Source organism: Myripristis murdjan, chromosome 18 (assembly GCF_902150065.1).
Source record: "Myripristis murdjan chromosome 18, fMyrMur1.1, whole genome shotgun sequence".
NCBI classification, from domain to species: domain Eukaryota; kingdom Metazoa; phylum Chordata; class Actinopteri; order Holocentriformes; family Holocentridae; genus Myripristis; species Myripristis murdjan.
The window spans coordinates 7,141,294-7,159,497 of record NC_043997.1 but is presented as its reverse complement, the minus strand read 5'-3'; the positions used below and the strand labels follow the sequence as shown (position 1 = coordinate 7,159,497).

The 18,204-nt window shown below is 41.1% G+C and overlaps 1 protein-coding gene across 1 annotated transcript in view; it reads left to right on the top strand.

Annotated features, from left to right (window-relative positions):
* The window catches only part of LOC115376162 (protein Shroom4-like), a 39,521-nt gene extending 37,138 nt beyond the window's left edge, over positions 1-2,383 (top strand). The window contains exon 2 of the mRNA XM_030075647.1: positions 2,228-2,383. Coding sequence (XP_029931507.1) covers positions 2,228-2,383 — 156 coding nt within the window. The remainder of the gene's footprint in view (positions 1-2,227) is intronic.
* Positions 2,384-18,204: the final 15,821 nt, after the last annotated feature.

Sequence of the window (18,204 nt, the reverse complement as noted above, 5' to 3'; positions counted from 1 at the left end):
CGGGGTCCGTCTGCACCTCAGATTGTAGGGGCGTGCACACACACCTCCACCTGCAGCAGAGGAGTGTGAAATCACCTCTCCAGTGACAAACTCTGCACAGATAGAAGTCAGTAGAGTGAAGGTTTCGATATTTTAGGAGACATTATCATAGGAAAAACACATTTTTGAATGAAAGGGGGGGCTTTAAAATAAAATGCAAACAAATCAGTCTTTTATTTGACGTGACTGATCGTCTGCTGAACGCCTATCCAGCGGTGTTCCCGCCAGGTTTCCGCGTTCCAGCTGCGAGCTGTGGCTTTCATACGTCAAGCGCTTCGATAAAAGACTTCCTCAGAGGATGCACCTGCGTGTCCTCACCCTCGGCTCCTCTGGGACGCCTCCCGTACGGGACACTGACCCTCTTATGTTAATCTTGATAATGTAGTCCATGATTGAAGCGCGTTCTACGGACGCAGAAAAATCCTGACAAAATTAATGCAAGAAGGACCTTAAACGCAGCACCTTCTGGGATTTAAGGTGTTTTAATAGCAGTTATGTATTGTTTGTTTTATCCAAAGTGCCTTGTAGTCAAATGAATAATGTCAGTAAAACAGTAACACACATACAGCAAAGCCTCCTCTTTTCCTCAGGATGCACGCACCTCAATTCAGCGAGAGGATGGAGGAGGCCAAAACTGATAAATGAGAGGTCAAAGGTCAGAGGTCAGCTGCAGTACGGCGGGGGTTCAGACCACGTCCGCACGGTGGTGATACTTTGAAAACCTTCTCTCTCCTCTCCTCTCCACATGGAGACGGCATGCTTGGTTGCCAGCTCTCCAGAGTGGAAATGTTCAAGGCAAAAATTCATGCCGCTCACCACCACCAACCAAAAAAAAAAAAAAAAAAAAAAAAAAAAAACACTGGACCCACTTGGTAACTAAACTGTTTATTTCAACACAACATTGCCTTTTATTTGCAAAACATGTCGAAATAAATAGTTGTTGAAATGAAGTCCTCATGTTGAAATAATCATCCTCCTCTAATTCAGCGTTACATTTTTATTACTGTCAGATTGGCAAACCGTAACACTTTCCACAGCTCCTGAGGGTTCAGAAACTCTCATATTCTGTACATGATTGATAAATAATCGGTAAATTAATGATACATGGAGTGTCTGGTAACTCTTTCCTCTTTGCCAAGGAAGTGATGCGTTTTACATATTTTGTTCGTAATAAACACAAGATGAACTCTGTGGTTTGCGTGAGCGGCGGTGGCCGAACCGACAAAGAAAAGAGAAACTCAAACTCCCGTTGACAGGGAATCCAAGCCCCGCCCACGCTGTTTGATTGACAGGTGATTGACAGGTGGGCCGTGCGGTGCAGAAACACCACAGCAATGAATAATGGTGCTGCCAAAATAAAAATAAATACCTTAAGGACACACTGAGTTGGTTGTTACACTGCATTACTATTTGCTTAGAAGGGTTTTTGATAGGATCAGTGCTCTGGAAAGAAAAATGCACAAAAATGTTACAAAAAAAAAAAATCAATTATTATTAAACGCAACCGCTACTCCTTCATCTTGAACTCTGTCGGGTCACATTTCTGTGTGTCGGTGGTCCCGCAGCAGTCAGTCTGCCGGGCCGGTCGTCTCATCCGTGTCCCAGTCCTGTCCGTCTTTCTCTCTGATGATGTGATTTACGAGTGACCTCAAACACACCACACCACACACACACACACACACTCATCAGTGTTTCTGCCTCTTTAGCCGAAAAAAAAAAAAGGCACAAAAAACATCCCAGCGATGCATTAACAACACAGACGCCACCACTGTGCAACCCGCAGCCACCGCTGGGACCAACACACACACACACACACACACACACACACATGCACACACACACACACAGACGCGGGCCAGAGTCCATTACAGTGGAATGTGATGGGTTTCTGTGGGATGTTTGGTACAGAGTGTTTTGGAGATCTTCTTCTGGGCATCGTTACCATGGCGACGGGGAGCCTTTTTACAAAAATGTCTCCCAAAACGGGTTTTAAAGGAGTCGGCTTGGCTGTGTCAGAGTGTTCCCGACTGACTTTTTCTTTTTTTTTTCTCCCCCTCCTTTATTTTAAAGATGTTTTGTTCCTCTTTGTCGTCCAAATGTCCTTTTATTCCCCGTCCAACATTTTTCTCAACCAGCTCTCTCTCTCTCTCTCTCTCTCTCTCTCTCTGTGTGTGTGTGTGTGATCCAGATCGAGGACGGAGGGAAGGCGGCTCAGTGTAAGAAGCTGAAGGTGGGCGACGAGCTCATTAACATAAATGGCTCCGCCCTCTACGGCAGCAGGCAGGAAGCTCTCATCCTGATCAAGGGCTCGTACAGGATCCTGAAGATCACCGTCAGGAGGTAAAAACACACACATACACACACACACACATATGTGGGCAATGACATCGACAGCCTGGAACGTTTCATTCATGGCATTGATTAAATTCTGCTGACTCAGCTGAATCAATCTGCAGAAAGGAGCAGATATAAAATGGATATAAAGTGCTTCATATTCAAATAATTCATTATTCATGGAAACTAACAACTAACAAGAAGTGCAGGATTCATTTTTTGGAATTAAAGAAGCAGTTATGTTGTTGAATTATTTCCACATTTCAGAAAAAGGGTAGTTGTACGTATGATTGCACGTTTATTTAAAGGACTTTTTTCTTAAAATTGTGGACTTAATGAGCGATTTACAAACTTGAACGCAACTGAATTGTTCCAAAAAAGAAACAAAAAAAAAAGTTCTTTAATTGAATCGCTCACTAATGAATTCATAGTCCTGATAAAAATGTAGAAACTCACACTGGCATACAAACAAAAAGCATAGATGCACACAAGCGAAAACGCACACACACACACACGCTCACACACACACACACACACATGCTCACATTCATATTCATTTCACCTGCAGGTTTTCACATACAAACACACGCTCACTCACACCCAGGGTTCCCAAACGTCATGAAATTTCCTGAAAAGTCATTGAATTTTTGAAAGTCTTTTCCAAACAGGGGATTAAAGAGAGAAATTTTTGCAGATTAAAACAAAATAATAAAGTTTGATCAGACTTCTGAGGCTGAAGCGGGTTTAAAATTTTGGTGAAGGGAAAACGAGTCAAATTGGGTTTCTTTAGGTCGTGGAAATTCAACATTTTAGTCACGAAAAGTCACGGAAAGTCACGGAAAAGTCTGGAAATTTGGCGTTTGAAATAGAACTGGATTCCTGGATACACACACACACAAACACACACAATCACTGATACACAAATAGATGGACAAAGGACACATTCACGCTATCACTGACGCACAAACTGACACACATACGGACACACACACACACACACACACACACACACACACACTCATTTTCCTTGCGAATAGTTGCGTGACTTCAAAGTCATGTTGCAGTGACTTTTTTTTTTTTTTTAATCCCAAACATGGAAGTGTGTTTGGAAGCCGCTCGCCGTCGTTTCGCTCGCTCTCACCGTCACTGCCTCACGAAGCCGCGAGGGAAGGAAGGTGAGGGAGGAGACGAGCGCTCTGTTCCTGACACACACACACACACACACACACACACAGATAAAACACACAACAAAGCAGCGTTCTCAGACGTGGGGAATGTTTCACAGGAAGTGACCTTCGACCTCCAGGGTGTCAGACAGGAAGCTGATAAAGTCTGATGAGGAGGGAGGAGGAGTGAGGTATGCTCTGTGTGTGTGTGTGTGTGTGTGTGTGTGTGTGTGTGTGTGTGTGTGTGTGTATGTGTGTGTGTGTGTGTGTGTGCGCGAAAGGTTCTGAGCTGTTTGTTTTGGACGATAAGAGGCGTTCGCACGTCAGGAAAAAATTGCCAGTGGGATGCCAGTTCACCTCTGAGACACACACACACACACACACACACACACACACACACACACACACACACACACACACACACACACACACCTTGCTTCACCTTCACCTTGCAAGCTTTGGGCATTAATTTAATATTCTTGTTGAGCGTCTTTAAACAAAAATTGTGTTTTGCTGAAATAATGATCTCAGTCGTCAAAATTATTCATAAAAACATCTCACAAAATGAGCTCTCAAACCAATTTTTTTTTTTTTTTTTTTTTTAGAAAATTACCGAATCATACTTTTATTTTGTAGGACGGTCATCAGTTTGATTCATGTGATCTCTGCATTGTGTTTGCAGACATGGCCTGGCTGGTAAAAACCTCACATTCTCCTCTCAGGCACAGAGACCGACTGTCTGGCTTTTAGTCTTGAATTTCTGAGCGTATCCACGAAGCTTCTGAAAAATCCTTCAGCTGATATGAGACTTGCTCTAGTTACAGTGATGAGATTTTCACATGACAGCAGTGACGTGTCGACGCTGAAATAAACCTTTTTTTTTTTATCCGTGCCGTCCAGTCGTAGCCAGTATTGAAAGGATTAGCCCGTGAACTGATAAACAGATCGACAGGAAATTAGTTAAATATAAATTTGATAATCAATGAATGGTCTTATTTGTTTCTCTTTTTAATTATGTCAAGATCCCTTTCCTTTGTTCATATCTTTATAAAATGAATACTTTGGGTTTTTTTTTTTTTTTTTTGGGCTGCTGGTCCGACTAAGAAAGACACTTGAAGACATCCCTTCCCGATTTATTTTTCACACTTTAAACACTAATTTTAAAAAATTACAGATGAAAATAGTCATTATCTGCAACCATGTGGCACTTGGGCGTGCCTTGCTCAAAGGCTCGCTGGTATTTCGGTCGAGGAAGGGAAACTGTTACGCGTTCCCATTCCTCGCCCAGCCCTTCCCGCCCCGTCGCTGGCATCTTGGCCCCGGGATGCAGAACTAAAGGCAGGAAGATTTCCACTCTGGGTGCCAAGTCCTTCTGGCGTCACAGACAGAGATTTACAGGGTGTCGGGCGAGGCAGATCTGGGATCAGTTTAACGGCATCTTCACTCATGCTTTAAGTTATGATCGGGAACTGCGGCTCTGATCTCAGGGAGGCATTTTTACTACTTTCTCATCACCTGAAACTCATTTTTCAAGTCTCTTCAGATGCCTGATCAATCCAGATTTATTACATCTAGACTGCCCCGATATCACCCGAAGCCTTTCAGCTTTATTTAATCAATAAACTCCAGATTCCTTGTCTGGTGCTGTCGCCACTTAGTGGTTGTAGATGGAAATGCAGCAGATTAAGAAACTGATGGACACGAGAGGATTTGTCCTCGTTTGTGATGAATATGTTTCTCTGGGAGAGAGACGAAAACTTCCACTTTTTCCTCCCCACTGTCTGCACTGTTTTATTACTTCCCTTCTCACTTCTCCGCTCCTCTCTCACACTGTCACTGATACTTTCCATAATACTCCAATTGGACAGAGATGTAAACCCGCTTTGGAAGATTTCTGCAGGTTTGACAATGATTATTTTGTCTTTTGTGATCGCTGGAGACAGCTGCTGGCAGGAGCGGGGCTCGTCCTGGCTTTGAAATCAGATCAGCCGTCCAGCAGTCGGATGTAGCTGGCTTTCTGCAGAGGGAAGACCCTGTCTAATGCTGTTAGACACACACACACACACACACACATAAGCACACACACTCACAGGCACACAAGCAGAAAACACATGGGACACACACTGACTCACACACAGACAGACATAAACACACATGGTTGCCCGTAGGAACGCTACTGGTTAGAAACATCACACCCTCTAAGCCCTGTGTGTGTGTGTGTGTGTGTGTGTGTGTGTGTGTGTGTCATTGTCTGGTATGTACTGTGTGTCTGACTCTTAGGGGTTTCCCAACATGTGTGTGCTTGTGTCTGTATGTGCTACACGTTAAAGAGAATCAGCTCTCACTCTCTGATTGTGTTATTTCAACATCTTCAAGAACCAAATGCATTTAACACCAAACTGTTTTCATGTGACGAACATGTTTTTGTTAGTGGGAGAAAACGATGCCTCCCAGTAACAAATGAAACCTGCCCTAAGCTTGGTAACAGAGCAGTTTTAAGGGTATCCCATGGTTTGGAAAGGGTTACATAAGCTCAAAGAGGCCGGAGTTTCCTCAACCTGTGAAGGAAACGTGATCCTCATAGAAACCATAAAGGAACTAGAAGTGGTGACTTGGATTTTGAGGCCAGCTGAGCGAGGTCCAGCTGCAGACCTGCAGACCGCCTCCGTGGCTGGGCTCGGCTCCCTGGCTGGGCCGGTGGAAATGAACCTTGCGTTTTGAAAATAAAAGCGCCACACCAAATCTGAAAGGGAAGACGCAGCGGAACCCCAATCGGTCCGGCAGATGGGCGGCTGAAAACGAGCCGAGGCACGGCAAGACTGCAGCCGATCGGATAGACGCACTGCGAGGAGGAGGTTGCCACTTCGTTTTCAAGAAGCTCGATGGTCAACTTAATAATTTTCGGACCAAACAGTACGATAAAATCTACTTCTGAACAAATTTGAGGCGAGAAGTACACATGCGGTGGCTGAATCTGGTCTCAGGTTTCATCTTCAAAGCATTACAGTAGTTTTGCAGTTTGGCCAGACTTATCGTCAGCTGAGCCCGTTCCGTCAGACTGATTCATTTGCATAACAATGAACGTGAGTTGGCTTTATGCAAATACAGAACCGACGACTGATCTTTCCACTTGCAGTTACATACGTTGCTGGATTGGGTGTGCGTGCCCCTGGAAATAAACCTCACATTATCAAGATAAAAGTTGAACTCTTCAACCAAGTCATATAATTATAGGACACAGTTCAAAACCAATTTTTATTTTTAATCATGCATTATGCTAATTGCTTTAATGCAATATGTAAAGTTGATTTTCTGTGAAGAAATTGTAATCATTTAACTTTCAAATGTTTTTTCCTGTACTTTTAGTCTTCTGCAGTGTTTTAATTTTTATAGACTGTGGCCAGACGTAGCCTCTCAAGCAAGTCCTGAAGTGAATCATACACATATAATGTATATAAGTTTTATTTATGGAGTATATGTATGTTAAGGCCTCATCCTTGGAAGATAATGTAGTCTGAGTCTTTATTTATCAAAATTTACAACACCATACCTGAGCAGTTACCGATCTGGTTACTTTAGGAGCAACAGCTATCAAGGACTCTTAATTTGAAAGCCTGTATGACTCTTATGGAAGGTTATCACAGTTTCTGCCAAACAAAATCTTGTTGGTATGTTTCTATCCCCCACTTTAGCAAGTTTTCTGAAGTAATCCTACCAATGTTTCCATGTAATGACCTTCAATTTACAGCCACAGAAGCGAATGGGGTCACTCCTAATTCTTTGGTAAATGTTTGGTTTCAGCTGCAGTGAAAACACGAATATCACCAAAACTGGAGGTACAAGGTTTTCACCCAGCAACATCATGAATACTTTGCTGAAAAAAGTCTTATTGCTGCTTTTTATAAAGCAAAGAGTTACATTTTGGCAGGAGCCCTGTAACCATTTCCACTATCGTATGAATTAAAGTCACTTTGACGGACAGGTAACTGACACTAATGGCCAATCTCGGCTTGGTTACTGGGCGGGACCTTGTTGAACTTTGACCCTGACTCTCTGCCAATCGCGTCACAGCCTGCGCCAGCCTGTTAATAGTTCTTACTGAAGCAACAAGGAACCGGTCTGCTGCCAGACAACACACACACACACACACACACACACACACACACACACACACACACACACACACACACTCGGCCAGCACAAGGGATGATGAAATGCTCCCATTTGCACAGTTGGCACCAGTTGTATAGTTTTTTACAGTGGAAAAGGGGCCTTAGTCGATGGCCAGGACTCGTTACCACCTCTTTTAATAACACAAGGGGATTGGCTGGTGTGGTGGCATGTGGATGGATAGAAGCCTCTGTTCCTATATCGGGCTCAATAAGTCTTTATTATGAATGTAAAACCTGAGCAAATGCACAGCACGGTGTGTGTGTGTGTGTGTGTGTGTGTGTGTGAACGTGAGGAAGGTCTCAGTTAAACAAAGAAAGGGGTGTTAGTGTGCACATCAAATGCAGTTGGTGCCTGATAGAGGTCAACCCAACTGAGACATGGCAGTAAATTAGTGTGAGTTATAATTTTCAGTGCGTGGTGGCCCCGTTTCGTTCAGTTTTAGTCACATAAAGTCAGTCTTATCAGATGCAGAAATAATCTGACTCGTTAGCTTAAACCTCTTTGTTCAGTGTTACATTAGCAAATTGGCGAACCTCACCAGCAAATAGGAAAATCTGCTCAAAATATGAATAAAAATACCAATGACTTGTTTTTCCTTTCACTCCTGATCATGGTATTTGGAAGTCAGCAAGCTAACTAACTTGCTTACCCAGATAGTTAAATACTAAAATGGCTAATTTGAAATTGGAGGGTTAGACAGGGTCTTACTTACTCAATTCCCAAGGTGAGAAGTTTGTTAGAAAAGGGCAGAGAGTCTGTGGATGTAGTCGTTCCTTAAACAAATAAAATTTTAGCAACATCATTGACTTTGCTCCATGAGAATCATGGCCCTCATGAATGGACGATATGACACCAAAACCTCCATTAGAAGGTTTCATATATCAATTTATACATGCATTATTGACTCTTTTCCATGATAAATGTGACACGGTGATTTGATAAATTGACTTGCACCGTAGACTGTTGGTTAATACACCGTTGCGTTCCTATGTTGAAGAAGCCCTCATCACCTGAATTTGTCAAGAGCAAACTTCCGACGAAACTGATTCAAGTTTTAGTCAAAGTTTTAATCAATCTTTTTTTTTTTTTTTTAGCATAGTTAAGTGAGTTCAGGAAAAGTGCTTATGCTTTAGAGGAATAACAAACTAGAGGTGCAAATCCAGAAGAGCCTGGATCATCAAGGTCTCATTTTCCTACAAGAAGTTGCACAGTCTGAGATCTGGCTGTGCAAGATTTTTTTCAGTCCGTAACAAGAGCCCTAGTTTTCAGCGTTACTAAACTAGGGAAGCTGTGGTTTGTTGGCTCTGCCCATTGAGATTCCACTCAGCCAATTAGATTATTGCGATAAATGTTTGTGTAGCTAAAACCTAGAGTCTGCTCGTGCGAGGCGTTGTCCCTTTGGCCCCGTCGCTCCTCACTACAGCTCCCTGGTCTTTCCAAGATGGACACTTGCCAGACACTGCACAACATCTCCACCATCTTGCATGTTTGCGTATGTGCGTGCACGTGTGTGTAAGTGAGGGGGGGAAAGCATGCGTGCCTCCACTGCCCAAGCTCAATTGAAACCCTGTCAGCCTCAACTCTGATCGAGAACCGTTGAAGGGATTTGTTAGACCCAGGACGCTTGTCTTGGCAACATTTTGAAGTTAGTCAGTAGGGTTCTCCTGTGCAGTGTTTTACTGTCTGGCCATTTTTGAATAAATGGCCTCTTTAACTGTGGGAGGAGGGAAGGGAAAGTGTAAAGGGTGGATTTGATTACATGATGTAAATGTAGAGGAAGGAAACGGGGGGTTGGCGGGCAGAGTGGACGATTTGTTCAACTTTAACAAGGAGTTTGGTATGAAAGGCAAGAAAATGGTTCTTTTGTGTAACTTGTTCTGCTAGTAGATATGCTTTGATACAAACGGCAGTACCGAATATCGAAAATAACATAATGTACCTGACCGGTTTCCATAACTCATGAATTTGTGTCATGAATGTGTAAGATGTCAGAAATCAAACCACCTGATTCTCGTGTCTCCTTGGTCCTTGAAGGATTGTAAAACTCCTCAATGTAAAAGCTCTCTGTTTGGAGAAAGGAGTGGATTTAATTCTTAAAAGAGAATTGGCTTTGGCTATAAAAAGTGGGTGCTACTTTTGTTAGTTTATTTGTTTGCTTGTTTGTCTTGTTCTTTCGTACTTTGGTTCTTTATTTCTGTCTTTTCCTTATTTTGAGGCGAGGTATTGTTAGAAGCACTTTGTTTTTGGTCTCGCTTGTACCTATTTATTGCGTCTCCTCTTTTTATCCATTGGTCAAGTCAGCGGTGACTCTCACAATGTGATGCACAATGCAAACTCGCTGGGATGTCCTGTCCCCTCTGTGCTCTGGGCAGACCGAAGCGAGGCCTGTGGGCCGAATTTGGCAAACCACAGGAATTTACTGGCCTGCCCACCCGTTCAACAGTGGGGTTACACAGCCTATGGTTGGTCTGTTTGGGTGCAATTTAATTTTATTTCAGGAGTAAAGCTTCGGAGGCATTTTAACAAGCTAACGGATGGTATAAAAGACCCCAGCTGCTGTTATCTTCTGTATTTTTGCTCCAAAATGAGATACCTGGCATTTAAAGGTGAAACCACACAACAAACCAGCGGCATGAAAAATGCAAGAAGATTGTACCTTTCAAACTGTATTTTGGGACTTTGATTTTTATTTTAAAGATGCAAAAGCAAACTTCGCTCTGCACACTTTGGCGACCCCAAGTGGCAGTGAGAGGTAACTGTTTGAGCTGGATGTCAGTAACTGGGTGGCACAGAGTTTGTGAAGCGATTCAGACACTGTTGTTTTGTAAATTTTGTTTTTCCGAGTGTATTTATTTCTGAGCCACAAACAGAGCTGGCATTGGCTTGCTAGAATGTAAAAATTTTTAAAAATTGTCGTCATTACAAATAATATAATTTCAGTGGACAGTTTGTGAAATTGAGATTGATTAGCTGTCTCATTTGTGATTACAACCGCAGAATAAAATGTTGATATCACGATTCATTTTTATGCCCCATGATGTGCATTGTACCATTTTTATATTTATATGATTCATTCATTGAATTTCAATATTTTTTTTCCCCAAAAATGGCCTCATGACACTATAGAGATTTCATATTTCCCAAACAATTAGTGCTTAGTATCTTAATACTTCAGCCCCCAGATTTTTTCTCTTTTTTTTTTTTTTTGGACAGTTTGTCCAAGTTTGGACAACGGAAGGCATATTTTTGCCCCCGCGCTGCTTTTTCTGGGGTGTGTTTTTAGTCCAGCGATGATTTTTCCAATATTTTTCCCCAAGGGAAAGAATGCGTGGGATGTTTTGTTGTCTTGACCTGGAAATGTATCTTGTTTAGTACTTCCTGTTTTCAGAAACCTTTTGTCAGATCAAACAGTAGTAGGACACTGTGCATATGTACATATATATACGTAATGTGTGTGTGTGTGTGTGTGTGTGTGTGTGTGTGTGTGTGTGCCAGGTCCTCTCAGCAGGCAGCAGTGGACATTCCTCAGCCTTTGCATCATTTCCTGTTACTCCCCAAAGTTTCCCCTCCCTGCTTCCTGTCCAGCTCAGGCCTGATGCATTAGCAGATTGTTTTGTGTGAGTGTGACAAGAAGTGGTTTCAATGGGACGCTCTCAGAGACTAAACAGTTTATTTACAGCTGTTGACAGAACAGGAAGGGGCTCTTGAGTTGCAGGTGTGTGTGTGTGTGTGTGTGTGTGTGTGTGTGCGCTCAAACCATTCCCAAATATGACCCCTGCATGAAAGTGCATGATTTTAAATAAGAGCGTAATAAGAGCATCGAATACGATTATTTTTTTCTTATTAGCAACAAAATCTCACACTAAATCTACTTTCATTTGGCAAAATTGCATGTAGGTGGCTCTGAGTTTATTTTTTTCCACCTGTAAAATCACTCAAATTCTTTTGGTTATGTTGAAATGATCCTTTCCACAGCTGAATCTGTCTCTCCATTCACTTCCATAGCAATACAGCTGCCAAAATATCACTTTCAGCACATAAATGAATGCCAGCAATGCAGATTTTGTTAATATAAAAAGCAGCAAGTCCCAGTACCCATTTTTTAGGTGTAATTATTACTTATTTGTGAAGGTACTATCACATTGTTTCTTCCTGGTGTAAGGCTACTATGCGGAAGTCCTTCAGGCGCTACCTGCTGGATCTACTTTGTAATTCAAATAGAAAAATAAAAGGAAAGATAAGTTAAATTTTCTCAAAAAATGGGTACCGGGACTTGTTGCTTTTCATATTGGCATAATCCACTTTGTTGGTGTTGGTTTATGTGGTGAAAGTGTTATTTTGGGAGCTGTTTTGCAATGGAGGTGAATGTGGATTAGCAGCCCAGGGGAGCAACTGATGAGGATATTTCACCAGCGTATGTGGCATCGTTCAGTTTTGCTTTAAAATCAAGTCATTCCAAACTACGACTAAACACTGTATCATTATATCATTATCTAGATATGACCATGCATGATATTAATATCTCAAAAGGCAACAACGATATGGACTATCAAGTTTAGGGTTAGGGTTAGCGTAGGACAGTGATTAGTCATTTCTGATTAATAAAATGCTTTAAAGTAACTTTTCAACGTCCATTTGGTATAATGCTGTTTTTTTTTTTTGTTTTTTTAAGAAAATGTAATCAATTTTAACTGTTGACAAATATCACTATTGAGATATTTTGCATAAATATGAAAATATGATATTGGTAACACTTTACAATAAGAGTACAACAGTTAACGTTAGTTAATGCCGTAATACACATTAAGTAACAGGTAATAAACATTAAGTAACAGGTAATAAACATTAAGTAACAGTTAACTAGCCGTTAACTAATGTGTCTAAGAATCATGTACTAATGCTGTTCATGCTAAGGTATTAATTTATATGTTATTTAAGGGTTATTGTGGATATTATTAACATTAGTAAATGCCATAATAATCATTAACTAATAGTTAATTAACCATTATGGCATTATCTAACCTTAACTAATTGTTGTACTGTTATTGTACATGTTACCATGATATTTTGTCCATATCATTCAGCCCTGTTCCAAACTACTGAAGAGTTTTATTGATGTAAAGAAAATATGTGCGTTGAACTTATCATTCAGTGACTGTAAAACATGCAGCTTTCAGCCTTTTATCAGCTTGTCAGCCTATAATGCAGCTTAATTTACTCTGCAGCGGTGTATTTTTACGGTATCAGTCACATTATGAGTGGGTGTCACTTTTTGTCTTGGCTGGTGGAAGGAAACCTTTTTCAATTCCAGTAGCGAATCTAAACAGCTGCGGGTGAAAAGAGAAACATCAAATTATAGGGCAACGATGCAGGAAATATCCCACAACCTCAGAAATGCGTCTGAAATAGCCGACAAGATGTCACTGTGTCACTGGGACTGCGTGGCAGGACGGCGGCCTCGCGCCCGCAGCAGCGACACGTTAACGCGCTGATTACAAGGCGGGCGGAGAACGTGTCTGATGTTCTGACAGGGCGCTAAACAGAACTGTACAAAAACGCTCCTTCGCGTTCGTCTCGGCCTTTCATCTCCGTTACAGATCAGACAAACATTTATTTTGCCGAAGGAGGAAGAGGAGGAGGGATGAAAGAACGGGGGGGAGAAAGGAGCGAGAAAGAAAGTGAGGAGAAAACGAGACAATGATGATGTTGGAGGTTTTTGTCTGGAAAGAGGTTTTAGGTTCTGTTCTGTTCTGTCCTGCTCTGCTTTATTGTGTTCTGTTCTGTCCTGCTGTCGTAAGGTCTGTTCTGTTCTGTTCAGTTCTGTTCTATCACATTCAGTTCTCCTCTGTTCTGTCCTGCTTTGTTCTGTTATGTGATGTTCTGTTCAGTCCTGTTCCATTACATTCTGTTCTGTTTAGATCTATTCCATTATGTCCTGTCCTGCTTGGTTCTGTTTACATCTATTCCATTATGTTCTGTCTTCCTTTGTTCTGTTTAGATCTATTCCATTATGTTCTGTCCTCCTTTGTTCTGTTTAGATCTATTCCATTATGTTCTGTCTTCCTTTGTTCTGTTTAGATCTATTTCATTATGTTCTGTCCTGCTTTGTTCCATTATGTGATGTTCTGTTCAGTCCTGTTCCATTACATTCTGTTCTGCTTAGTTCTGTTCCATTATGTTCTGTCTTCCTTTGTTCTGTTTAGATCTATTCCATTATGTTCTGTCCTGCTTTGTTCTGTTTAGATCTATTCCATTATGTTCTGTCCTCCTTTGTTCTGTTTAGATCTATTCCATTATGTTCTGTCCTGCTTGTTCCGTTATCTGATGTGATGTTCTGTTCACTTCGGTTGCATTACGTTCTGTTCTGTTTAGTCCTGTTCCATTATGTTCTGTCCAGCTTTGTTCTGTCGTGTTCTCCTCTGTCCTGCCCTGCCCAGTTCCATTCCATTCTTTTTTGTTCCGTATTATTACATTCGACTATTCTATTCGGTTCTGTTCTATTCATTTCAAGATTCAAGATTCAAGATTTATAAGTCACGTGCATGAATGTACAGGTACAGCAGCAGTGAAATGTAATTGCAACAACTCCAGCACTGTGCAAGTAAAAAAAATAAATAATAATAATAATAATAATAATAATAATAATAATAACGATAATAATAATAAAAATAATAATAAAAATAAAATAAAATAAAAATAACGATAAAATAGAAAGAATATATGACATTCCTATATACAGTGAACAACCTGTATACAATATACAACAATATACAAAAAGTACAAATAAGTAGAGGGTAAGTACAAGTACGTACTTACCCTCTATCTATCTATCCTACTCTATTCTATGCTATTCTATTTGTCTCTTCGGTTCCGTTCGACTCTGTGACTGTTCTATTGTGTTCTGTTCTACTCAGTCTGTCTTTTCTGTTCTCTGCGATTCTATTCTGTGTTCTGTTTTCATATTCTGGCCTGTTTTATTCTGTTCAGTTCTCGTTTAGTCTGTTCTGTAATATTCTCTTTCACTCCATTCTGTACTATTTTCTTTTGTTCTAGCTGTCCGTTCTCATCTCTTTTTAGTTGCTCTCTTTGACTGTGTTCTGTTCTGTTGAGTTTCTATTTTACTCTACTCAGTTTCAGTTTGTTGGTTCTTGTTGAGCTCAAACTTTTCCTGGAAGCATCAAACCTGCAGTTCTGCCTCACACACTGACCCCCTGCTTTTTTATTATTATTGTTTTTAATTTCATTTTCATATTGAGGCGCTGGACACTGTTAGAAAGCGGGTCACACACACACACACACACACACACACACACACTTGAGACAGATGGCTGGGCAAGAACGTGCACATACACACACAATCACACGCATTTGTTTCGTTGTTTAGAATTTTTACCGCAGACAGATGGATGGGCAAAATGTGCTCTCTGTCTCACACACACACACACACACACACACACACACACACACTCGCCCCGTTGTTTAGGTTGTGACCGCAGGCAGGACTTGAGGTCTGCGGTGCCAAGAACCATGAAACACAATAGTCTGACTCCCCCATCCCTCCTTCCCAAACCCAACAATAGACATTCCTGCCATTCCTCAAGACCTCTTCCTCACACACACACACACACACACACACACACACACACACACACACATACACATGTATACGTACACCATTCTGGCTCTGATTAGAGGCTGGGATGAGAACATTTTGTCTCGATGTTGTTTGGGATGAAACACTGATGTATAGACAGAAAAAAGAGAAACTGTGTGTGTGTGTGTGTGTGTGTGTGTGTGTGTGTGTGTGTGTGTGTGAGTCAGTCAGTCAGTTACTGATCTGCTGGTTGCTGAGCTCAGCAGGATGAGGGTTGCCGGTTTGAAATCCCATAATCCCATCTTTCCCGCTCTAAATGGGGAATTTTTGCCTTTTGCTTTCTTTTTCTTTCATCATTTGACTGTTATTGCCAGTCACTGATAGGTGTGTGTGTGTGTGTGTGTGTGTGTGTGTGTGTGTGTGTGTGTGTGTGTGTGTGTCGGAGCTGTCCTCCATGCGTGTGGTCTGCTACAGTTATCTCTCTCTCTTTCCCCTGTGGCCTGGTTTTTATTAACTGGCCCATTAAACTGCGACTCCATGATACATGACACTGGTCAGCCCCCCTACACAAACACACACACACACACACACACACACACATTGAGAACATGTTTCTGTGGTGTGGGAAGGAAGGGGAGCTCAGATCAGCGGGGTCAAGACACATCAAGTCTGTGTCATGTTTAAAAATTTCAGATTAAAATGCTCTTTTGCCACAGAGCCTTATGTATCTTCCCAGTGTGATTTCAGCCTCATTCACTGTTGAATTTATTTGTTTTACAAAAGTTGATGTTTAAATGTCAAACTGTCACCGTAGCCACTCCATATCTGTCTGTGGTGATGAAAACATCCACTACATGCTCTTCAGTAATGGGCTTAGTTCTCTCATTCAGCACTTAAACCAGTTTCTGAAATGCCATGGAAGCAAGAAACAAGAAAGTTTCCATAATTTGGGAATTGGGTTTAAGAGAAATCCGGTTGACACAGGTAGATTTCTCCTGGAGAAACCCGATCACTGTGTTCGTTTATTTGGATTTTTGAACGGCTTTTTCTGTGTCTGTGTGCGAGGAGAGAGAGCAGATAAACACCACAGGTGGAAGTAACTAATTACATTTACCCATATTACTGTAACTGAGTAGCTTTTTGTGTACTATTTGGATTAGAATAGAATACAGTTTCATTGTGTACATACAATGAAACTGTAGAATATTTCATAGTTAGTAATTTTACTTTTACTTCGGTAGATTTTTGCTCCTTCACTACATTTTTAATCAGATCCATTACAGAGAACAAATGATCGATGACAGATTGTGGAACCTTTCACAATAAAAGCTCAGTTAGCAAAGATGAGAAGACGAACCCGCTTCCAATTTGTTGGTTCTACATTTTGTCACTTCCAAATTTCACATTAAAAGCTGCTTGATGAAAAACTGCAGATGGTTGATGGAAGTGAGGACCATGTACTGAGTCACTTTTACTGCCAGGACATTTTAAATGAGACACTTTTTACTTTTACTGCAGTAAATTTTTTACTGCACTACTTCTACTTCTACTGCAGTCAAATACCAGCAGAGGAACAGTACTTCTACTTGTACTGCAGTCAGATACCAGCAGAGGAACAGTACTTCTACTTCTACTGCAGTCAGATACCAGCAGAGGAACAGTACTTCTACTTCTACTGCAGTCACATACCAGCAGAGGAACAGTACTTCTACTTCTACTGCAGTCAAATACCAGCAGATATTTAACTCTCATGGTTGTTGAAGAATGCTTACCAATGCTGTGTCAGTGTTATGTCTGGTGAAAGATTAATGGGGAGCACATGTAAACTGCAATCAGATGTCCTGACTTAACCCAGCTCCTAACTCACAATAATCTGGTCGGAGAGTCTTGATATGCCGGACAGCAGAGTGAACAAAGCCCAGATGAAAACAGAAGCATTTATGCATCCATTTTCCGAGACAGAGAGTCTGTTTCACCACTGATGCTTTGGATATTTCTCACCATGAATTTCGCTTAAACACCATGATTTACACCAAAAGCATCAAACATCTCAGGCAGTTTCTGGGACGAAAGGAGAATGCAGCAAGTCTATCAACATTATTATGTTCCTATCACTTTCCAATCACATGACAAATTGGATCGACTGCACATCTAAAGCGGCTACAACCAGGACTGGGCAATTTATCAATATTATATTGATATCGTGATACACTAGGTATCGTCTCGGATTTTAAATATTGAAATATCGTGATATTGCGTAAGAATGTGCCTGACTGTTCTAGCTGCTCTATAATTTGCCTATAGGTTAGCCCTTATTGTATATTTTTAGTTTTTAGTCTTTATAGTCTTTATTGTATATACAGTTGTCCCTCGCTATAATACGGTTCACCTTTCGCGGCCTCGCAGTGTCGCAGATTTTTTTTAGTGCAATTTTGCATGCTTTTTTTTTTCCTGGACTTATTTTTCTACGAAGGTTTGAACTTTGAGAGTTTAAACAAGAGAGAAAAGTGAGAAAATGTTAATGCCTGTCTGAGAAAAGTGTATAAAGTGTGTAGTGAGGGGTTTTACAGCCTTAAAACATCTAGAATAATTGTAAAAAATAAAGCTGACTACTTCGCGGATTTCGCCTATTGCGGGTTATTTTTAGAACGTAACTCCCGCGATTAACGAGGGACCACTGTATTTAGTCTTTATTCTATTTTATTTTACTTTATTATATGTTTCTACTGATGCTGCTGTAACACAAGAATTTCCCTGGTTGGGATCAATAAAGTATATCTATCTATCTATCTATCTATTTATCTAGCCACTGGCATTTATCAGATATTTGATTTTGTCCATATCGCCCAGCCCCAGCTACAACCAGTGTTTTCCACCACAGGCACTGATTATAACTTA